General features: G+C 39.6%; 1 protein-coding gene across 8 annotated transcripts in view; it reads right to left on the reverse strand.

The window, feature by feature from the left end:
- Positions 1–22,521, reverse strand: part of LOC144204183 (histone deacetylase 4-like) — a 61,319-nt gene that overhangs the window by 32,552 nt on the left and 6,246 nt on the right. For 5 of the 8 annotated variants that reach the window (XM_077727992.1, XM_077727991.1, XM_077727990.1 and 2 more), the window contains exons 1-3: positions 5,638–5,816; positions 635–823; positions 395–540 (exon numbers count right to left, since the gene is read on the reverse strand). In XM_077727992.1, coding sequence (XP_077584118.1) covers positions 395–540; positions 635–823; positions 5,638–5,641 — 339 coding nt within the window. In that variant the 5' untranslated portion in view covers positions 5,642–5,816. Of the gene's footprint in view, positions 1–394; positions 541–634; positions 824–5,637; positions 5,817–6,648; positions 6,748–22,521 lie in introns of those variants that run through there. The other 3 variants (XM_077727995.1, XM_077727996.1, XM_077727997.1) reach the window with 2 other exon arrangements.

Raw genomic sequence — 22,521 nt, forward strand, 5'->3', positions numbered from 1 at the left:
TATTTTTACGCACTGTTAACCAAGTGGTAAAAATAGCATCAGAACACATCCATTAACTTTCTCGAATTCTCTATTGACTCTTCTTCACCCAGTGAGAGGTTTGTTGCATTTTGTTGTCTCAAGATTTAAAGCCTCCATGTTAATTATATATAGAAGAGCTTCATTTGTATGCGTCTTTTTTTGTTTAAAACTGATTACGTTAACATTTTGCTAGAGATATGAACTCACACTCCACTCACTATATGTGCCAACTTTAACGTGGACAGCTGCTTTAAACAATGAAAGGCTGATTTTTAATGTGGCGATTTAACGCGACTATAATTCAATGAGGTATAATACAAAAATCAAGCAAAGTGTGTGTTAACTTCGGCGAGACGACAGATGTGATGCTCACCTGGATATGATCATGTAGCTGGGCTTCATGTTGTCTAGACAGCTGTTCATGTTGCCTCTGAAACTCAGCAACAAGTATCTGTCTCTGGAGTTGCTGCTTGTGTTTAAGCGCCACCAGCTCCTGCTGCAGCTGCTGCTCTTGGTGGGCTAAAAATACATATATATATATTAAAAAAACAAATTCAGCTTCTGACCGCACATGAAAAAGAGTTTTCGTGGCTCAGAGATCACTAACACTTACTAATGACTGGCCCATTGCCTAGCTCATTAGATGTGGGGCATGTGGTGGAGGTAGGCGGCACAGGGTGTGGCTGGGGGAGTAAACATGGGGGGCGTTGGTGGTGGTGGTCAACCATCCGCAGGTCCATAGGGAGGATCGATGTGGTCGTGGGGGGCACCTGCGTGGGCAGAGTTGCCGTGCTCACGTCAACTACAGGGGGGAAAAAAGAGAAGCAAAGATGAGAAATGAATACTAACAGTCTACAAAGATAGGAAAAAAAAAACAAAAAAGATGAAATTAACTAATGGCGTGATATGAAGAGTTTAAACTGAGAGTTTACAGTAACTTATTAACTGCCAGATGATCAGAGAAAAGTCAAAAGCAAGTATTTTAAAATAATTTGTCAAGGGATTAAATGTTATGTGACGAATCTACAAAATAGAAATAAGACATAATGGGCGTCAATACTGAATATCGGATGGGGATAGTACTCATTTGTATGTGTGAAATTGTCACACCAGTATTCTTTTCTTACAGTGGTACATAGTCTCAGCACATAAACCACAAGTACATAGTATTGAGAAGAGTCACATAATGCCCTTTCCATCCGCCTTTTGTGTACTGTAAAAACACCATCCCAACACGCTCCATTCATTTTCTTATTGACGCAAGCCGACTGTGAGGGGAAGGGAAAAGACTCTTGCGCGCACTTGACTTGAGCGATGAAATATGGCAACAGAGAGCAAAAAAACAATCCTAATGTTACATGAATTCTGCGGTGGAGATTTGCTGACACACATGAGGCCTTTAGCTTCAATGTGCGTGCGTGCTTATGTTTTTCACTCTTCAGCAGCCCTCAAGTGCTTTTAAACGGGGATGGCTTTCCCAGAAGTCATGTGGAATAGTGAAAAGCGTCCAACAAACTAAAGTCATGATCAGGTGTTCACCACAGAAACAATGACAAGTCAAATGCCAACCAGCTTACCATTCACATGAATGTTGTTTTCTTACAATTAGTGTTTATTGTTCCCTTGAGTTTTAGCAGACGGCTTATTCACGTTGCGACAAGCAGATGTCCTACAAAGGCGAGAAACGACACAAGAGCAACGTGATGGGCTGTTGATTGTCTCTGTGGGATTTCCGATGAGCAAAATGACTGTTTTGACAGAAGGCGGCATTATATACATTTACTAGCGGACGGCGCAGTGTGAGTTGTCCTTATATCGCTCATTATTGAAGATGAGAGCTGTTGATGATCCAATTTAGATGAAGATATAAGTACCCATTTATGTTGGGTACACACTGAATGGGTTGCCAGTCAGCCACAGGGTAGATATTGACAAACAATTAGGTCCCAACTCATTAATAGGTCAATATTAGTGCTTTTAAAATCAGCAATAATGAGATGATTATTTTGTTATTTTTAAGATTAACACACACCTATGATAACAATTTAACTTTTAAAAATAATTCAACAATCACCAGATTTTGCCAATTTTCTAGCAAACATAATAGCAAAAAAAAGTATTGTATAACAGACAGAATTTAGATCTGGAATTCTTTGAGCAAAAATAAAAACTTTCTATTCACTAAATTGTGTTAGATTAATCAAAAGATTACTAACCGAAGGTGGAAAAACTCCATATCGGTCACAACTTCTAGTGTAGTGGACTGGATCACTTTTATGGAGCCTCAAACTACGGTGCGAAACCCACTGGGGTGCCGCCTCGAGCCAAACCTTGCTCATCAATTTCTCCAACCTATTGCCAAGCATCTCTGACCTATCATGATGTCCGTGGCAAGACGGCATCCAATGATGTGAAGGATGGAGTTGCTGTTACTTGTGACATAGTTGCTAGCGGGCAGTGTTTCAGGGAGGGAGGAAACTTGACACCCCTTTAGCGGGATGGCAAATAGAGAAGAAAGGGTGTGGCAGGACCAGACATGCTGGTGCATCAGCGTGCGTTTTACTTGTAAAGGGTGTGCACCAGATCTTGATGCACGCGCTAATCGTTTGGTCTAGGTCCCCAAAATTGAATTGGGACGGAGTAAAAAAAAAGATTATTCAATTGACTAAATCAGATTTAAAATAATGTAGCTGAATTCAAGCGTGTTCTTTCTCCATCTACTCAACATTGGCAAAGGCTTGTCTATCAAATGCCTATGAAAAGATGTTCCTGTGGTCTCTTTGCTATAAAAAAAGATTTTTTTGGCTTGAAGAACACTTGGCTAGACATGCTGAGTGCAAATCAGTCACTTTCACCTTATCTGAAGACCCACAGAGATTCTTGTCTATAAAAAATATACTATACCCACCAAGAGAAAGAGTAGACTGTCTTCACCAGAGCAGGTTCTCTGTGACTTTTTAATGTGGCAACCTTTTTTCTCACCATCATGACATTCTTTTCCCTATCTACCAGAGCATATACCACTCCAAGTGTCAGGAGCCTAATTTTGTATGACTTGTCAAAGTATTTCAAACCATTTCTATCCCTCATATTCGATAGGACAAGCGACAAATCCCTGCCTAATCTTGAATGTTTACAAAAAACCCTGCAATGATTCAGAGCTGCACTGCCAATGCAGTGTTTCATTGACAAACTGCGATTTCAAGCACACATTCGAAATCGTCATGTTTTTCCACTGCTGAGAGCGTAAAGATTATCTGCTGTACCTTTTCTTATCTTCAAAAGCGACTACACCAACAACAACAAAATTATCACACTTAGACAGCGTTGAAGGATGGATGCTGCGTGTACTTTTTTTTTTCAAAGAGTGAACAAGAGGGACGTGAGATGTCATGTTGCCACCAAGTAAACTAACACATATTCTAGCAAGTACCTTTCAGAGATAGTGTGAATGAATGTTTTTCTTTTTATCGATTGTGCAGTTCCATATTGTTTGGGTTGGAGCAATCCTACCTAAAATATAGGTTTATAAGTATCGGAGTCAGGTGAAACAAAGCATAAATAATATTGCTTAAGAATCCAAGTACCAATGTGCTCAAAGAGCAACAAGTTGCCAAATCACAGAAACCACTAAATCCCGGTAAACTTACTGTATGCTGTAATCTACTGTATGTATATGTTTATACAATCTAAATCGAATCAGCATAATTCCTGCTTGAATCAACCCACCAAACAAAATCACTTCATAATGGGTTAATTGGCGGCATGGGAAATTAATCACTACTTAAACAAGCTTTTTAGTAGCTGACCCAGTAGCTTATCCCCACACAAAGCCTTGGAGAACCAGTCAAACCAATAGTGTTTTCCAAAGTGAAACCTTGGGGAAAAAAAACATCGATCAAAACAAGATGTGTGTTCATCCAAAACTGGTCACCTTGGACCTCAGGTCGGCTCGACCTGCCTCCGAACGAGTCTTTACGCATCCATAAGAGTCATAGCCAGTGTGTTTTGTAGGGCAGAGAGCTGTGTGTTGTCCACGGGCAAACACAAGAATAGCCCACCACGCAGCGGGAAGCCCTCACCTGCGAGCTAATTAGTAACGCTGACAAGGATGTTGTGGTGTCACACAGACATTCTTGAACTTGGACAGTGTGACTACAAATAGCTGATGTGGGCTGTCCTAAATCTTTACTTTCACACACACACACACACACACACACACACACACACACACACACACACACAAAAAGGGAAAGTATCAAACAAACTCCTGCTTGGAATTAAATCAGAATCAGGTTTCCCCTGATTATATTTTTTAACTGTAAAGTGATGATTCGGTGCTGAGGTTCCCAGGAAAAATGGCAGATTATTGTCGTCAAACGGTAGCCCATGCGTAACGCTTGTTTACAATCTTGGAATTCACAGGATTCTTCTCAGGAGAGTGCTTTTCTTCGCTTGTCACCTAGTGCTTGCCCTGCGGGTTTAGGCTGTGGTTCAATATTTCTATTGTGATTGAGTTCTATTTTAAGCACGTGGATGTGAACTGAAATTAATTCAAGCAACAATAAGAAAAATTCCAACCATTTTCTGTACTAGAGAGTGTATCAACCACAATTTACAATTGTACATACTTTGGAAAATTTAGAGGGTGCAGCTAACCTCACTTTTAGAGAAAAAAGTCAAGTCGATTACTTCATTTTTCTCTTTCCTGTCTTAATGAATATTTGCCATCAAACAAAAAAAAACAAACAATAACCTCAAAAAAGAGATTTGCAGCTAATTTGACCAGACAAAGCAAACATGCACAAGAAAATCAGACATTTCAAGGAACCTCATGTCATCACTTACCCCAACACACAAACTCTAGGATCAAACCCTGAACAGAGAACCCTGAACCAACATACTACTCACTCTTGACACAGGGAACCATACAGCTCATTTTTCTTCAACTTTTTCATTTGTCAGTGCTGCGATGAAAAAGCAGAGGCGTTTCTTACGACCGATTAATAACCTAAAAACTTCAACAAGCATGCACGCGCACGTTATCCTGCCTGACCGTGAACACAATAAGCTTTGGGGAGGCACAGATGCAACCTCTGCCATCTGTTCCATTCAGTTAAATGCCATCCTGTGTAAGAGTCTCTGTACATCAGTACCATTCAATAAACACTGTCACTACTCAAGGCTGCCTGCACACCCACGCAGCAAATTAACATGTACACACAGCAACTCATCCAAAGAGAGAGGGAAAGGGAGAGGGAGAGAGAGAGGGAGAGAGAGAGAGAGAGAGAGAGAGAGAGAGAGAGAGAGAGAGAGAGAGAGAGAGAGAGAGAGAGAGAGAGAGAGAGAGAGAGAGAGAGAGAGGGGGGGGGGGGGGGGTAGAGGGAGAGGGAAAGAGGGAGAGGGAGAGAGGGAGAGAGGGAGAGAAGGGGGAGAGAGAAAACAGTGCTACAACAACAAACAGTAATAATGCCTTGATAATCAGCAGAACACAGACTAAAGGTACATTTACTGCAGTGCAATGCAAACAAGTGAATCAGAAGAAGCAGGGACGCCCAAGCAAGTATTCCCAACACACTTCCAATCCATACACAACAATAAAAAAGAGCTGTTTACCCATCAGTTGAGCTTTGATGTCCAATAGGAACAAAGTGTGTGTTTTTATGTGAGCTCCCAACGCCACTTGAAAAAGTGAGCTGGGAAGTCCAGCAAAGAAAAACACAGCAGGCAAATGTTCGTTTTCCTTTCGGGAAGAGAGAGAGTGTCTCTCGCCTGTCTCCGTTTTCCCTCACTGACGCGCTCGCCTCCGGCTGCCTAGCTGCCCCTCCCTCCGATGCTGAGGTCCCCTCCCATTTTATCCCACTCTTTCTGCCTTTCTATCTCTCTCACCTCTTTGCATCCAGGCATGTTTTCTCAGGGAGTTACTTTCTGCTTTCTCGCCTGTCAGATTTGACCCATGTAGCTTTTATTTCATTTTTGTCTTTTTAACTGGGAGGTGCTTTATATCAAGTAGACTCACACTTGCGGTGTCGTTGATTCCAAACAAGTTTTTGGCTGGCTAAAGCCCTCCTACACACCAGCAGTCCAACAGTTTTTTTGAAGATAACTTGATGATGATGGTTGAGAGAATTTACCACTCGTCCTAAACTTTTAAATGGACACAAAGGGGGATTTAAAAATTCCACACACCCCTAATGAAATGTAAGCTTTTTGTTATGTACAAAATGAAAAAAAAGCTTTTTTCACACTTAATGTGATCTACTGCAGAGCCTGTACATAAAAAAACACAATGCCAATCCATCAATTTACTGTGCAGATAATAACCAATAAGGGAGTGCATTCTCATCCTTCTCCCCATTTAGAAGCGTGTCCACACTTGTGCAACCATGTTATATCAGGCATTTGTTTGATCTTACACACTAAATCTGTGTGTAGTTGTAATGTGTGCATCTGCGTTTGGGCACAAAGTGCATGGCCGCATGTGTTTTTTACATCTATTTTTGAAGTGCTGCAGAGAATCCCGGAAGCCGGCTTTTCTACAATTGCTAAACACACACACAAGCACCTGGCATCGTTAAAAATGACCCGTTATCAGCATGATGTACGCCACTGACGTCAATGTCTTACCTAAGCTTCATGACCCTGATAAGGGCCAATGCTATTTAGCAGTCCAAAATCATACACAGTCACACACTTCATTTTTAGAAGCGAACTGTCCAGGCAAGGCAATGACCCCAAACAGCAAAATGACTCTGTGGGTAAACATTGGGAAGCATGGTCAAAGATCATTGGTGAATATCTCGGATGTGTACACACATTTTATATATCCATTGCTTTTACAGAATATTTACCGTAATTTGCGGACTATAAGTTACACCATTTTGGCTCGGCCTGCGACTAATGCACAAGTTTAAATTATGTGTATTTTTTCTTCTTTCGAGAGAGAGACAGCCTTTTTGTTCTTGGTTTCTGATCAAATAAAAACGTCCCTCCCAAAAATGCAACTTATACTCCAGTGCAACATGTCTTCTTTGTTTTGTATTATTTGGCTATTGTAACATACACAGATGCGACTAATAGTTCAGAAAATACAGTATACATAGAAAATGGGTAGTATGGTAGTGAAAGGGGCCTAAAATATATTTGATGAGCAAATATGGGCTCCACTTTGCTACATATTTGCATGAGCTTACCAGGTTTGACCCAATGTACAATAAAAGCATCAAATGTAAATTGTATGTCTTTATCCAGGTGAAAAGGGGCCTTTGTTTGCATTCGTCAGCAAGAGAAGCAGACAAGGCGATAAGTGGGCATACCCGAGATAAATATCTCATGTAGTTATCTGCATCTGAGTCGGCAAGGGTGCGTATTCATTCAATAATGCATGTGGCATAATGATTTCAAGGCATGTTCAAGTACACAGCGTGGCAGCGGGCAGACAGGACTTATGAATAAATGATGCCAGCATCAGTCTCGTAATGTACACGAGTACAAATAAACACACTGCTGGGTCACAAGTTAGTTCCGCACGTGAAAAATAGGTAGAAAATGTGAACTTTTATTTTCGCTACTTTAAAGGCACCTTCCTCTCTGTGGAGACTGGAATAGGAGGGATTGATTTTATTTCATCCAAGTCCCACGAGAACCACATATTGAGACTAAAAACGTGAGAAGCAATGTCATTTATTATTAATTTAGGTTATTTATAATACACAAAGAACCCCCTCCTTTCCCCGTTACAACACCATGATTTTTTTTTTTCTTAAATCATCTTTGGAAGTTATCACAATCATTATCAATGTGTGAAGGATATCATCATTTGGGCACAAAAAAATTCTAAGAAAACACCTGTCCGTAAATAGAGTTTGGTGCTTCAATAAAGTGCAACTCGAAACTTTACTATGCAAAGTCATTCATCAATAACACTCAGAAACTTAGGCATCTTCTCTGGAGTTGAGCTTATCTATGATGGACTGATGCAAAAGGGAAGTGCTCTGGGGTCAGACAAGTCCACATTTCAAATTGTCTTTAGAAATTTTGGCCTGGAGGCTAACTACAAATGTATCAGTTGTTAAATTTTGGCTTTTCTGCAAATACAGCAGTTCCCAAGCAAGCCATTCAATACAATGTGGTAAAATAGCAGCCCATAACAGCCAGTAGAAAGCAAGGCAAAATAGATTTGTTTTGTTCTCGAGCAAGGAACTCCCTTCATTCATATTTTACACGCTCTCCTTTCATGGTAATGCCTTCTGGGGCCTTTGTCGAGATCGCAATAGACAAAAAGCCATTAGCTGTGAGCAATGTTTTTCCTCAAATTGGTGGCACCCTCCGCCCTGCCTCCGCATTTCTTTCTATGCACTAATACATTTTAGAATTTCATGTTTTTCCAACTTCAAAAGGAGCAGAAAAATCTCTTATACTTGGCATCTAAGATTCTAAAAAAGGGCAATGCAGACACCCACAGTCATCAAATCTTTAGTTAATGTCTTACATCTTGCACAGTGTCTGTAAAATTTGACTAGATATATAAAGTTATTACAGTGCTATAATGGCTTATATATTCCTGAAAATGCCATTTGATATAATTGGAGTTTTTTTCCTGAGAAGAGCATTAGGCAGAAAATATTTGCATATGTTTGTGAATCATTGGTTGTGTGTGTGTGTGTGTGTGTGTGTGTGTGTGTGTGTGTGTGTGTGTGTGTGTGTGTGGTCAGGCACTTTGTTCTAATTTTCTAATTCTAAAAAAATGAAAAAGTTTTCTATGTCTTGCATAAAGGCTGAAACCAGCCCATGTTCTTTCTAATTTTTAAAGAATTGAAAAAGCCATAAAAAAGGAACATTTTGGTGAACTAAGTGTGTGTAGTCCTGTTTCATGTTGAGGTGTGTGTTTGTGGTCATCAGACAGTGGTCTTGATATGAAAGAAATTCTCTTTCTGGACTAAGTGCCCGTTCATGCCGATATTTTGTTCCACAGGCCCACCCATCAGAATCTTCGGAAAGGAAAGGCTAAAGGTCTAAACCCAGAAGTGGTCATCCATTATGGATGGCTTCCAGAAGACTGCTTGCTATCCATATGGTTTTGCTTGGGCTTTTAAAAGCCTTTACAAAGAAAACCACTACATTAACCAGCCAGAGGAAGTGAAAGAGGGGCGAGGAATGTCTGGAGTCAAATGTACAAAATATATCTTGGTATGCGCTCGTCTAACATTTGCACACGGAGAAAAAAAAAGGGATTGTCAGTATGGATGGGCATGAGACAACGTCACGGGGGAAAATGGCAACCGGTCGGGCACGGAAAGAGGTAGTGATAAAACTTTTGACACCAGAAACCTCGAGCATCCTGGCCTCTGTTTCAAATCAATAGTGTCCTGCCAAAGTGCAACTTTCTCCGTTTGAAAGGGAAACTGCTTGTCACGTTTCCTATCTTTTGTTTTCGTGTGAACAATTCAATTTGCCAGCACACAGTGCAGTCAATTGAGTGGCAAAAACACATCCACCTACAAGATATATTGCATTAACTAATGTAAATCAACCAGGAAGCAAATAAACATAATGAGGTCAATTCCATCATCCTCTTCTTGCCAAAAAGAAATGGGAACAAAACCATTGATTTAAGTTTTTGGTGAAAACAGGGGTATCACTCCATCTTGCCAGTGACGGCAGTTCACATTTGGACCAAATTACTGCGACATATGGCACGGTCGCACTACCCCCACTTGTTTCATTTTGCTGGTAGAAATGCGGTATAGCACTAAAGACCAGATGGATACACAAAACTGTTGGGACCTGTCCGTTCAAGGAATCCTCACAGAAGACTAGGTGTTTTTCCCACTAAATGAGCCATACTTCTGTACTTTTTGAGATGGTCTTGCGCTGACTCCAAGGAAGAGGCAAGGTGTTGCCCTTATACATATACACACAAACTGATACTTTACAGTATATACGGTCTACCTACTCATAATAACTGATATTTTAGTTTAGGCTTTGCTTGAATGTAATGATACTACTACTATATTGTCCGTCCCCTTTTTTTGTCATGGCCTATTGTTACTATTCCAACTGCTTTCAAGGTTAGTTCTTCAACAAATTAACTGCAATGACTCCCTGTACAACATGGCCTTGCATAATCATCTTGACACCATTAAGATTTTAGACAGCATCTTATGAGTTCAAAACATCTGCCAAATAGCATTACTAATCAAGCTTGTGGCTGTGGATTGATTGTAGGCAAGGGAAGATTTCACACACATTTAGGTTGAGTAAAATTAGTGCTCAGAGCCAGACTTGTTTTTGTCTTCCAGCAGACCAGACAATGTTTTAGCCTACTTTGTCTGCTCCGGTGCCATTATTCTGACAGCTGTGTGTGAGTGTGCACTTGTGCGACTGTGTTTGCATGTGTGTGTGTGTGTGTGTGTGTGTATGTGCCTGCCTGGTGATGTGAAGGTCACAACCTCCAGTTATAATTAGCTAGTGATAAACTGCAGTGTTTTACCATTCAAAGTCAAGTTTTTCACTATTTTAGAAAGTTTTAATCTCAATATATTTTAAATTTGCTAAGCATTGGGAACAACTTCTACTAAATATGGTCATGGAAATAGAAATGTGCAAATGTGAGCTGTGCTGACAAGCATTAACTGCCACTGAATGTTGCCCACACCAAACTGGCACTAGACCTGGCACTCTATGCCAGGTCAGGGAGTGTGTGGGTGTGCCACTGGGTTTTGTGGGCCCATCTGGAGATCTGGCAAGCAGGCCCGAGGGCAATGTAGGCTCCCCCGGTGAGCATATGTGTACCAGAGAGGTTACGTGATCCTCAAAAGGTGCTTCAACGACACACGTGCCCATCGAGGTCACAGTCAAGAAGCAAGGTTTGGACAAAAAAAAGCAGTCCTGGACTGAAATTCCTCTGAAACCACTAGTATTTGAAACTATGAAGCACTTCATTGCCAGGAATAATTTTTTGTTGATATGGAGACCACAATTATTCCATCCTGGTAGCGGTCTCTACTCTAAACAATGTCTCTCTAGTTGCCGTGATCTACATACCACTGTCCCCGCGGCAGATTTGCAATGGAAATTGTTCTAAAAACTTTGTCCACCATTAATGTGATTTTGACCTAAAATATACAACAAGAAAAAAGGAAAATAATACAATACAAGCATGCATTCCGATAGATGGGCTCATGAATTGACAACCACTGTGTAGTATATCTTTTTCTTTGCATTAGGGGCATCAGATTTGGAAAAAAAATGCTTTGGTTGCTTTTTGGAAGCGGCTGTAACAACACAATGGCATTTCCAGTCTTTTCAAGAAGGGAAACTTCAGAGATACAAGTGTTTTTTGAGTAAAGATTAGGCCATTAAACAAACAAAACATGTATTTCAAAGCAACACTGCATTGTTAAAGAAACTAAGGACTGAAGTCAATCGAGATAAAGCATAGATCGGGATTTTGCATTGACAAAACGCCCTAAGCATATAAACTAAAGCTTACAGTAAAAGTCCTAAATCCCTTAGAAGACCCAACTGACGCTAAAAGAGTCAAAACAAAGGAGAAACAGGAGTATATTGGAGCAATTTTACAATTAAACACATTTTTATGTTCAATTGAAGTGAATTTCTGTTATTAATATGGCTAAATGACTTTTGTGTGTTGGTTGCTTGTGTAAATACCGGCAGCGAGCCGCTCCGGCTTTGCAAAGGCGTCGTTTTGCTTCTTCCATTTACAAGTTACGTCACTTAAAATAATCCCAAATATTGACACACTGCGCAGCTGTGAGCGACACTCTGACACGCGTGCACACAGATCAACATAGCAAAGTTTCTGCGAAGCTCAACTCAGTGGTCCGGGATGGTTGCCAGCTGTTAGTTAAGTTAGCGTTGTTTCTTTTTAAGTGTTCTTGCCGACAGATATTCTGTATTCCTTGGCTCAGAGCTGGTTGCTTAAATTCCTGTCACGAGGCGGCCGCTTGAATTTATACACCATGGCTGAATGTTGGCATTTCTTAGGATAAAGACAGATGTTGTGTCGTCAAATAATGTTCAGTTCACCTTGGTTTTTCTATGGAGCTGTTTTCCAGCTATTGAAATAGTCACCAATTTCTTATTTTCTGAATGATGGCTCTTATTTCCAAAGTATTGTCTTGCTAAAATAAGCAGGGACAACCCTGAAAAAGACATTGCTCAGAAGGCGGTATTAATCCTTAAGCACATTTTTACCTAAACAAGAATGTCCCTGCTTGTTTAATGTTCTATTTTTGTTTTGAACTATTCCAAGACATTCACTTTTAGTTGTTCTTGTTGCACCTGACCCTCCTTTTTTAGAATGTGTCATAGAAAGAAATAGCTTAAAAAATACACTCTTGGAATTTCATATAGGTGAAAAGGGATTTGCAAATGATTGAAAAATAATCTATTTTGTATATTTAATGCAATGTCCTAATGATTTTTGCACTCTCATACACTAGAAAATGAATGAACAAAATATTTCATTGACAATTATTATACTAGGTGAATAAATGAAGGACATATGTATACTAAACACATAAATAATAAGTACTACATTTTTATGTAGGGCTATTTTCTCCCCTGTCTGGTTTCTTCTCCCGCCTTCCTCCTCACTCCCTGCAGCGTCTGTGCTCTGATAGCTATGTGTCAGTAGCGTGTGGGCTGCTGCTAATTTGTGCAGAGTGGGAGAGAGCTTTTTTGGCATTAGGTGAAAGTGTATTTTAAGCCATACAATTCCATTCTCACAGGCAGGTGCACAAACACACACATGCACGCACACACATACACATTTATGTCTGGGCTCACGTTTTTCAGGTCCTGCCCTGAAGTCACGTGCACATTCACCAAAACCGACAGGTGCCTCAACCCACATTCTCATTTATGATAGCGTGGTATTTGCTGTCAGTTGCACTAATTCTGATGTGGTGGAGACCCACTTGCTTTCTGTGGGTTCCGAATACTTGCCGTTTTTGTAAATCTGGGATATTATGTGACACTTTACAAAGTGTTTACTCCACATATTTAAATGATGAGACATGATGAACTCAGGCATTAAGTCTGGTCATGTTTAATTACGTTTCAGTCTGCGGCAATCCCTCGAGTGTTTTGTTATATGCGTCATGTGATTCCATGGCAATATAGATCATAAACACAGTCACGAGGGATGTAAAAGAAGCTTGTTAACCCATGGCCAAAGGAAAACTAAAGGAATAGTCGCAGCCATAAATAATCTCCACATAGCCATGTTTACGTTAGAGTTACATGTGACGCTACATAGTATGAGCTACAAGATGGTAAGCATCGCCATCTGCTACAGTGATGCCTTATCAGTTTTTTTCTACCGCCACGAGAAAAAACATACAACACGTGGGATGATTGCATGCTTACCAAGCAGCAGCATCCCACGTGAGAAGCAAAATGTTCACAAATATAAAGTAATTTAATAAAAAATACGTGTCAGATACAAACTAGGTATGACACTGACGAGCGGAAATAATACCATCAACACATGATAACGATTCAAAGAAGCACCAAGCAATCAATTATTGCATTATTTTGTGCGTCCACAATTAACAAGGATATGACATACACACCATATTAAAAATGCAATTTGATGATGTCATCAAGATAAATATGGCTTTTACTGTATTATCTGTTACATGCATTAATACTTGTTTTAATGGAAATTGATTATAGGTTGATATCTAGAGCAATAAATGCACTATTACCATTGAGATCATTACGTGTTAGAGAGCAAAATGCGTCCTGTCGTGAGATCACTTCATTGTACTCCCAAAAAAATCAATACCTGTACCCTAAAGCACCAACGGTAATGTTTTCATCTTTTGGTGCAGTATGGGGAAAGATAAAATTTTAATTTTACCCATCAAAACTGTTTTTTTTTTTTTTTAAAGAATTCCCAGTTTACCGTAAAAATGTGAGCCGAGCACTACTTTGAAAGGTGAACATGTGTTGTGCAAACACAATGTCCGCTACTGCCAGCATCCCCGTGAAGTGAGACGCAACGCCGAGGGGAGGGAAAATGTGAGCAGACCTTGTGCTATGTCACACGTGAACAAGCAGCAGACCATAAAATACACACAAATGCTACACATTTTGTTGGGTTGCTAGGCGCTATTTTCAGCCCGAGCAGACTGTGCCATGATTAATACATGGCAGAAGGAGGGCCTGGATTAAATATTCACATCTTACACGCCAACACACAAAATGCACATCTCGGAATTTCTGATTCCTAACTAAGCCTTCTTTCTTTGTTTCTGAGATTTATACTAACATCAACAACAATGACGAAAACACAAGAGATGAGTTGTGTGATGTTTTGCTGTTAACAACTGGCATGAGTACAAGTGTACTTGTTTGCATGTGAGTGTGCACATCAGTGGGGAAATAATGGCAGATGGTGGAAAGGCAATAGCACAACTTGAGGGAAACACACCCCAACAGACACCATTGACACAGTATATATCGAAGAAAGTCAGCATTCTGCACTGTCACTTCAATTATCCAGCAGAAAGTTTTTTAACAAATAGAGGTAAAAACGACTTAAGCAGAAAAGTGACTTTGCTTGCTTAGTTTGTTTGAATTTGTGTAATCTCCAAGGAACACAAAACAAACTGAACAAATTACAATTTTGTTAAATTTTAAAAAGTTGAAGAACAATTGCCTAACATTATAAAACAACAAAAACTAGATTAAGAACAGACTTCTAAAAATATACAACTCAGAAAAGCTGAACTTTCTGATTTTTTTTTCAAGTTACAGGATGGTAATGGTGTATGGCTCAAATTATATACATTTGAAATCATTCTTATATAAGTCGTATATGTTTTTTTTATTTGATCTAGTGTTTATATGCCTATTTCTGAGTCCATTCAAGGACAGCGTCTGAAAAGAAGCGAGTCATAGCCACAAAATGACACTTGTGCGCTCATGTAACAGTGCCAGGTAGAGCAAACATATCTCTCAGGCAACATAGAGGTTTATAGTGGGTCCAGATCAACGCCATTGACGCCCAGGGAGGAAGACAGGTCAAGGGCTCTTTGCCTTGACACACATGAATAGAGGGGAAGTGGGGTGGTCATTTCCATGGTAACAAATACAAACAACTCAAGTGGTGTAACCAGTGTGCAGGCTAAAGTCCTGAGGGCACTGATTGACTAGACACAATCTTAGGTAGTAAGTAGTCCATCAGAAGATTTTAAGAAGCTGTTATTTAACTGTCATTTCAAGTATTATTGACTACTCGCCCTCCGAGCTCAAATGGATTGGATGCTTTACTGGCGTCAATGGCTGCTAAAGAGTTTTAACATGGAAATTTGTCTTCATTCAGTATATTATGTGGATATAAATAACATGAAGTCTACTGTATAAGGCTGAGACAGACTTTCTTGCGGATAGACATACGTGATCACCACATGGAAAAAGGAAAAGAAACGATTGCCAAGTGACTGGAAAGAAGACAAGTTGGCTGAGCATAGGGAAGCCGACATAACTGTTCCTGTCCATACATCCATCGTGTACAGTGGTGTGAAAGAAACACTTATGTAACCCAAAAAAAAAGTCAAATCAATAGTACTATAAATCATTGTTAAAATCCACAATCAAGCATGTCGGACAGATCTATCATGGGACATTTCGAAGTCAGTCCGTTGACAACCAATCACCGTGATGGCGTGCCAGCCCAGGCAACCTGTCTGGTTCAAGACAAGCCAGTCTGGTGTATTCTGAGCCGCCATTATCTGCCGCTCTACATTGTGCCAAGTGTGCCATCCTGTCTGCTAAGTCTCCTCCAAAATTGCCCTTCTGGTGCATGTAAACCAAGCCAGCGGTGAGAGGGTGCCAGCCACAATGACCTACCAACACTTTCTGTTCTTTGCGGGGGATATGTTTCAGAGCCATTCACTGAAGGTGGACATATGGTAAACTGCAAGACTACAGGGTGTCTAAATTGTTTTGTAGCCTTTTATTTTCTACTTTGTTTCCAGTTTCATTTTCTATTTTGACGCTTCATGGCAGACTAAAGTCTGTGTGAGTGATATCTTACATATACAGAAGATAAAATGTCAAGTATGCAATGAATAAACCTGCACTTATTATGTTAAGATGGTTGACCTGTTTTTTTTACTATCACCTCACATTCCTTCTCAGCATTCTATAATGATTATTAGAAATCATAGATTTCTGGGATATAACAGCCGTTTCTTTGACACAATACATTGAAAACGTATCAACTGAACATAACCCATAAAGACAATAACAAAATATTTAACATGGAAAGTAATCGTTTCAGAAATCCATGACAATGGAATAAAAAAATACATTGACTATGAATTACAAGTCAATAGCTGTCTAATATTTAATTTATTTCTTTTTAAGGGAAAAGAAACAGAACGATACCCAAGCATTCTGCTTACAGTAAAAACAGCCCGTTCACTCCGGCTGTCCAGCCAAGCAAAAAAACTTTTTTACTAGAGTCAACAATAGCTCAATGCTGTCCCCTGTGGGAACAATAAAGGCTTTGTCAATGGAAAAACAATGACAACAGTAACTCGCAAGCAAATCTGCAGAGGATAATTCCTTTCACTCAAAGTGAACATTTTCAGTTTTCCAGCTCACCTATTCAACCTTAATAAAACATTACGCTCATAGATTGTACGTGATATCTCCTCCGGAACACCGGAATGGTACGTGGAAAAAAAATAAAAAAGATGCACAAGACGAAAACATGTGAATGTTGGAGTGTCAAAAAGAAAGTGTACAAAAATGCCCTGTGACCTCTGCAGAGCAGTGGAAGGGTCAGTGGGAAGAGAGAAGGGCCTCTCTGTTTGGAAGAGGGTGAACACATGTGGCTATCACATGGCAGATTCCACTTTGTCGCCACGTAATATATCATCAGCATTGTATTTACACATATGGATGGGCATGCCTTTAAGTCAAAACAAGAGTAGATAAGGCGTTCAGAGATTTAAGCCCCAACTACATTGTCAAGTTGAATTGCCAACACAACTAAATGTCAGTATTTTAATGAAATTTGACATTTTAGTAAAATGTTCCCAAATATTCCCCTGCCAATTCAACACCTGAGAAATGCTGTCATCAAACTGAAGAATTGAAAAGCGAGAAGAAGAACAAAATGAGAAAAGAAATCTGAACCATTGCATGTTTCTTATCAACAGAGAAACAAACAGCTGTTAGAAAACTGCATATCCGTGTTTGCATTCATATCCAAACATGAAATTCATCAACATGTGGAGGGAAACGACAATTTATCAATTCGCTCCAGCAGCGCTAAATATGGACAAGAAGAACCCATTTGAGAAAGGTAAAGGTAATCGGTAATGGCTTTTCTACACAGGAGAACTAACCAAGATCGCATAAGGATAAAAGAATATAGATAATGTGAGAAAACTCACAAATGGAGCAAAGTGGCATATTAGCAGTGGCCTTTTCAGATATGAACATGAACACCAAGCGTCTTCATACAATAAGGCAGTGCATCCACAGTAATTAGAGAGGAATTTATTACATGTGGCTCCCTCTGACGTCAATCCGAGGCCTTCTCAGTTAGCCTTCTTTCTCTCCCTCTCTCTCTCTCTCTCTCTCTCTCTGAATTTTTAAACGTAGGGCTCCTTTTGGCAAAGCTCCCCCAAACGAGGTGCCGACTGAGGTTTAGAGAGCTGGATGAGGTTCCTTTGCTTGTTTTAAAAAGCAAGCCTGGATCAGTGCGCTCACCTCATTTAAGCGTTTGGCTCTTCTGTGCATCTGTACACCACTGATGAATGCTATTTTGGTGGAGGGGTAACTCGATGCAGTGGGCGTTGTCGAGTTATTGCTTTTAAATCAACACTGCCCTTTCAAATTCTACAGATACATCTCCAAATGTGTGAAGGCCTGTGTTAAAAACATACAGTCCATGTACTACCAGTTAATTCTCAAGTGACAACCGTGACCTTGCCAATGTAATTTTTCCTGACACCTTGGTACCTTGAGATACAATTTAATTTCATTCTGGCACCATGCTCTTAAGCTTAGGCGCCCATACTTCAAATCCTGTCTCCCCATGGAAGTAATTAAAATTCCATTAACGGAGAAATATCTTTAAGAGAAAAAAACATTTAGATATGAAAAAATAATTATTTTTAAACCACAATTGATGAGGTCCAAACCAGCTTTGACATGAAATTGTCCGTATATGTTTAGGACATTAATAGACATCCAATTATGCAGCTCATTTTTATCCTTCTGCTGTGGAATTACATTACTGTAGGTTGTAACTGGTAGACATTTGAGCTGGGTGGGTTCACAGCAACTTCAATTTTTTGCTGCCGTTCCCAGTTATAATGGATTGGACATCTCTTGTTGTCAACAGTAGCCAATGAGTTAGAATCATTGCATGTATTTCATCCTAGATGCCATTGAGGATAAAAATATAGCATATTGTAATAAAATCTCATGTAAATACTAAAGACAAAGTATAGACTATTTGCACATTATCAAACAATCTGCAATGATGTGATGTCGGTAATGCAATACATTCCAATTCATCCATCACTTTGGCAATAAGCTAAAACACTCAACGACATTAAATGCAGCGACCATCTGCTCCGCTGAGGTTGAGACAATCGTGGAAAGACAATCCACGTGGAAAATAAAGAAGAGAGTGTGCCTCCGTGTTGGGCGGGATGTCACAAAAATAAGACTAAGGGATTATCTGTACTAATACTGAGTCACTCCAGTTAAAGCAGGAGTTTAGTGTGGCATTACAAACAAGCTGATGCTGAGTAGAGTGTGCTGTCATTATGATTATTATGAAAATAATCTATTGTACTGGACTGGGTGCTTTATATTCAACCTGTGTCCTGTTTACGCAAGGCAAAAAAAGAACGTTTTATTTTAAATTACTAATGCAAAAACAAAAAGCCACATTGTGGTACTCAATTATTTTAACTGCAAGCACAACTCCAAAAAATAATAATTGTTTGGACCATTAATTCATGGCTTTGAGTCCTTATTTAACATAGATTTGCTAAAAAAAAAAACTATAATTGTTAGTCTCTCGGCCCAGGTTTTTGAAAGGGTTTGAATTTTTTGGTTGGTTTTCTCAATCAATCAAAAATGTTTTACAAATTGATTATTAAAATAACTTTCATATACAATTTTAATTGGGATTATTCCCTGAAAAAAAGATGTTCTTGGCATCTTCTTGCCATCTGAAGGCAACATGAGGGGATACTTGCCTTGGGTTTAGTTTATTTGTTTTTTTCCTCGTTCTCTGTGCCAACTTTGGGTTTTTCTGAGCTTCTTTTCTGAGCCGTGCGAGTGCATTCGTAGTTCCCATGCCATCTGATGTCAACAAGCTTCATCAGCAGCACTAATCCACTCCACAAAGCCCTCCTTTTGGGGCACCTTTCATAAAGCAGCAAGAAAAATGAAGGAGGCACACGTTTGCATGTTTTTCCTTAACTTTCACTGAGTGATTTGTGGCAGCAGAGAAGAAAAAAAATCACAGACTTGATAAAAGATAGAACATTCCAAAATAAATGCAAAGTAAAAGGTCGAAAGGGATGGAATCACATAACTCCTTTAGTGTATTATTTGGTGGGTGCTTTTATGTTCAGGCAATTACCACAGAGGGGGAAGAAAAACTTTAAGGTCAATTGCTCCAGTAAGATGTCCATTAACAGAGCTAATCTTTCATTCTACAGCTGCGTATGTTGTGAGGCTGTGCTGAGATGACAGAACTGTCAACACCAGTATGGCCGTTATGGCTTATTGTAAGATTTGGTTTCTAATATGAAGGCTTTCATAAGGAAGAGGAGTGCTCGTAACCTCCAATTAGATGCGAATCATCTGACCAAGACAAAATAGGATATGGGGTAATATGGGGGTGGGTGCCATGTTGGTTGAAAAGACACAAAGTAAGACTGGACGTAATTGCTCATAAAGACAAAACGTATTTTTTTGGTGCATTAAACCTCAAGCGGTCACTTCAACCTGCACTCTTAATAGAGCTTTAATTCTAAATAATGAATCACAGCTTGAGATGGAAACGGCTGAATGGTTCCTTTTGCAAATAGGGCATCAGTTGCTGGTATTTCTTCTTCGGTGGTCGACTGTTTTGGTGTGAGGCCATTGTTTATTTGTAAAAGACAAAAGAGGTGAGGGGCCCCTTTAGATCCGTGCTCACAACAAAATGCCCTTTGTTTACTGATTTAATGTGTGAATACATCTGTGAGAGGGGAAGGATATTGGTGGGGGAGAACAGGGTTGCTTGTGTCTATTAATAGGGAGTATAAATAGATTTTGAATGTGCTATTAATTCAGTTCAGTGGATATGATTTTTAATGCAATAGTGGTTTTTAACATTCACGTTAATGCGCCTAAAATGATTACCCTTCTTTCTCAGGGGGAGACTAAGAAAATCAAAATCCGGGTATTTTAGGATGCTTACATGAGAGATGAAGACTAAAAATAAGCATTTTTAATCCAGGGTTATATAAAGTCTTCTAAACCAGTGCGGAGAATATAAATTGTCGGCGGCAAAGTGAATAAATCCTCATTCTACTGGCATGCCAATTTAGCTTGCATGCAGTGTGACTGTAACTAATGGCATAGACAAATACGTTATCCTGTAAACGAGCCAATAAATCAAAATGAATGTAAAGCTGAAAGGATAAAACGTATAGTAGAAGGTAAATTAGTAGTACCATTCATTTATTCATTTTCCATACCGCTTATTCTCACAAGAGTTGTGAGGGGTGCTGGAGCCTATGCCAACCAACTACTGGCACTACACTAGGTGGGGGACAACCTGAATTGGTGTACAGCCAATCACAGCTCACAAGGAGAGAGACAAACTTTCACGTTCACACTCTAACATAATTTTGGCCTAGTATGCATGTGATAGAAGACCTGTGTATCCAGAGAAAACCCACACAAGGCGGAGATAACATGCAAACACCATAGAGGAAAGTCCGAACATGGGATTGAACCCTTGCTCTCAAAGCTGTGAGGCTGACGCGCTAACCACTCGTCACTGGGCAAACTCATTAATAGTATCAGTAATATATATTTTTATCAAGCTACTGGCTTTACCTAAAAGCGCTCCCGCGTTGGCCTCCAATGTTCACGCTTGTTCAGTCGACACTTTTGTGTGAAAACGCATCTTTGTCGGCTCAAATCAACATTCCCACGGTTGGCCTGAAGTTCGCGTGTATTACACGATGTGTGTCAGCATCTTACAATTGCATTTCCATGCGAGAAGTGCTTGGTGTGCGGCTTGTCATTGCACGGACGCTCATTAGGGTGTTAGCCCTCTGGTGCAGCCATGTGAGAATGACAATGAGCCTGATAGATGCCGACACAAGACAATCTGTTTACTTTTATGTGTGTATGTGTGTGTGGTGGGAGTGACAAAGAGATTACTATTTGATTATTAGAGAAAAAATATCATTTTCTATAGAGATGGAGTCATTCCAAAGGGAGAAGCTCTCTACCTTGAGTGAATTAGCAATGTCAAACAATGCAAAGAATATAAAGTAGTGCCTTATATTAGTATAATTCGGGTCGATGAAAACATGCGTTGAAAGACACTTTCTGTCACTAATTTCGGTACAAAAATTCTGATCGTTGAATGCTGCCTTCTATTTAAAATACTGTCATGAATGGAATTTATCAAAACTTTCTATTTATGTAAGAGGCGTTTATTAAGCAAGCAGCCCTTTCCAGAAGAAGAACTTCCAATTGCACATATTCACAGTCGCAAGACGCCAAGTAAAACCACAGGAGTTTTGCCATTGGCGGCCAATGAGCATGGTAGCAAGCCACTGTATACTCGGTTCAAGGAGAGCGCCTGTGTATAAAACATGAAAACGTATTTCCGTTGGCTGATCCGAATCCACGAAATCAGTCAAGCTTTGCTTTCAGTAATCCTTTTTAGTTCAAACTAAACTACTTAACTGGTTTCAGACGCTGTTATCTAAAGACATAATCACACTGACAATTAAAACTTGAATCCTTAACCTACTTGTCAATTTAAGACCGGTATCTTTAGGAATATTTAAGAACACCTAATGTGCTTCAAACAGGAGTTAGTGGCTTCCATTTTTTATGCTAAATTACATTGCATCTAATGTTCTGACAAAAACGGCAATTGACAGAAATCCTATTATAAGTCCTGTAATGAACAAAATTTATAGTATTGGTGTAAATAAACTTGATATATAAGTATGTTTATCATTTGTCTTCTTGAGTTGGTTTGCCATATTTTGCCAATTTTGACCATGACATCAACTTAGGTCTTTCATGGCTTCATTTTTAGACCTCAATTTCATGGTTTTCACACAGATTAGTGCCTGGAAAAGTTCATTCTGCCTCCGGAGACCCAGGCACTAAGCCTCAGATCAACTAGATTGTGTAACTGCTGGGAATTTTGGAATTTTTTGTGGGTTACGGATTACATCCATGCAAATT

This window comes from Stigmatopora nigra, chromosome 11, assembly GCF_051989575.1.
Source record: "Stigmatopora nigra isolate UIUO_SnigA chromosome 11, RoL_Snig_1.1, whole genome shotgun sequence".
Taxonomy (NCBI): domain Eukaryota; kingdom Metazoa; phylum Chordata; class Actinopteri; order Syngnathiformes; family Syngnathidae; genus Stigmatopora; species Stigmatopora nigra.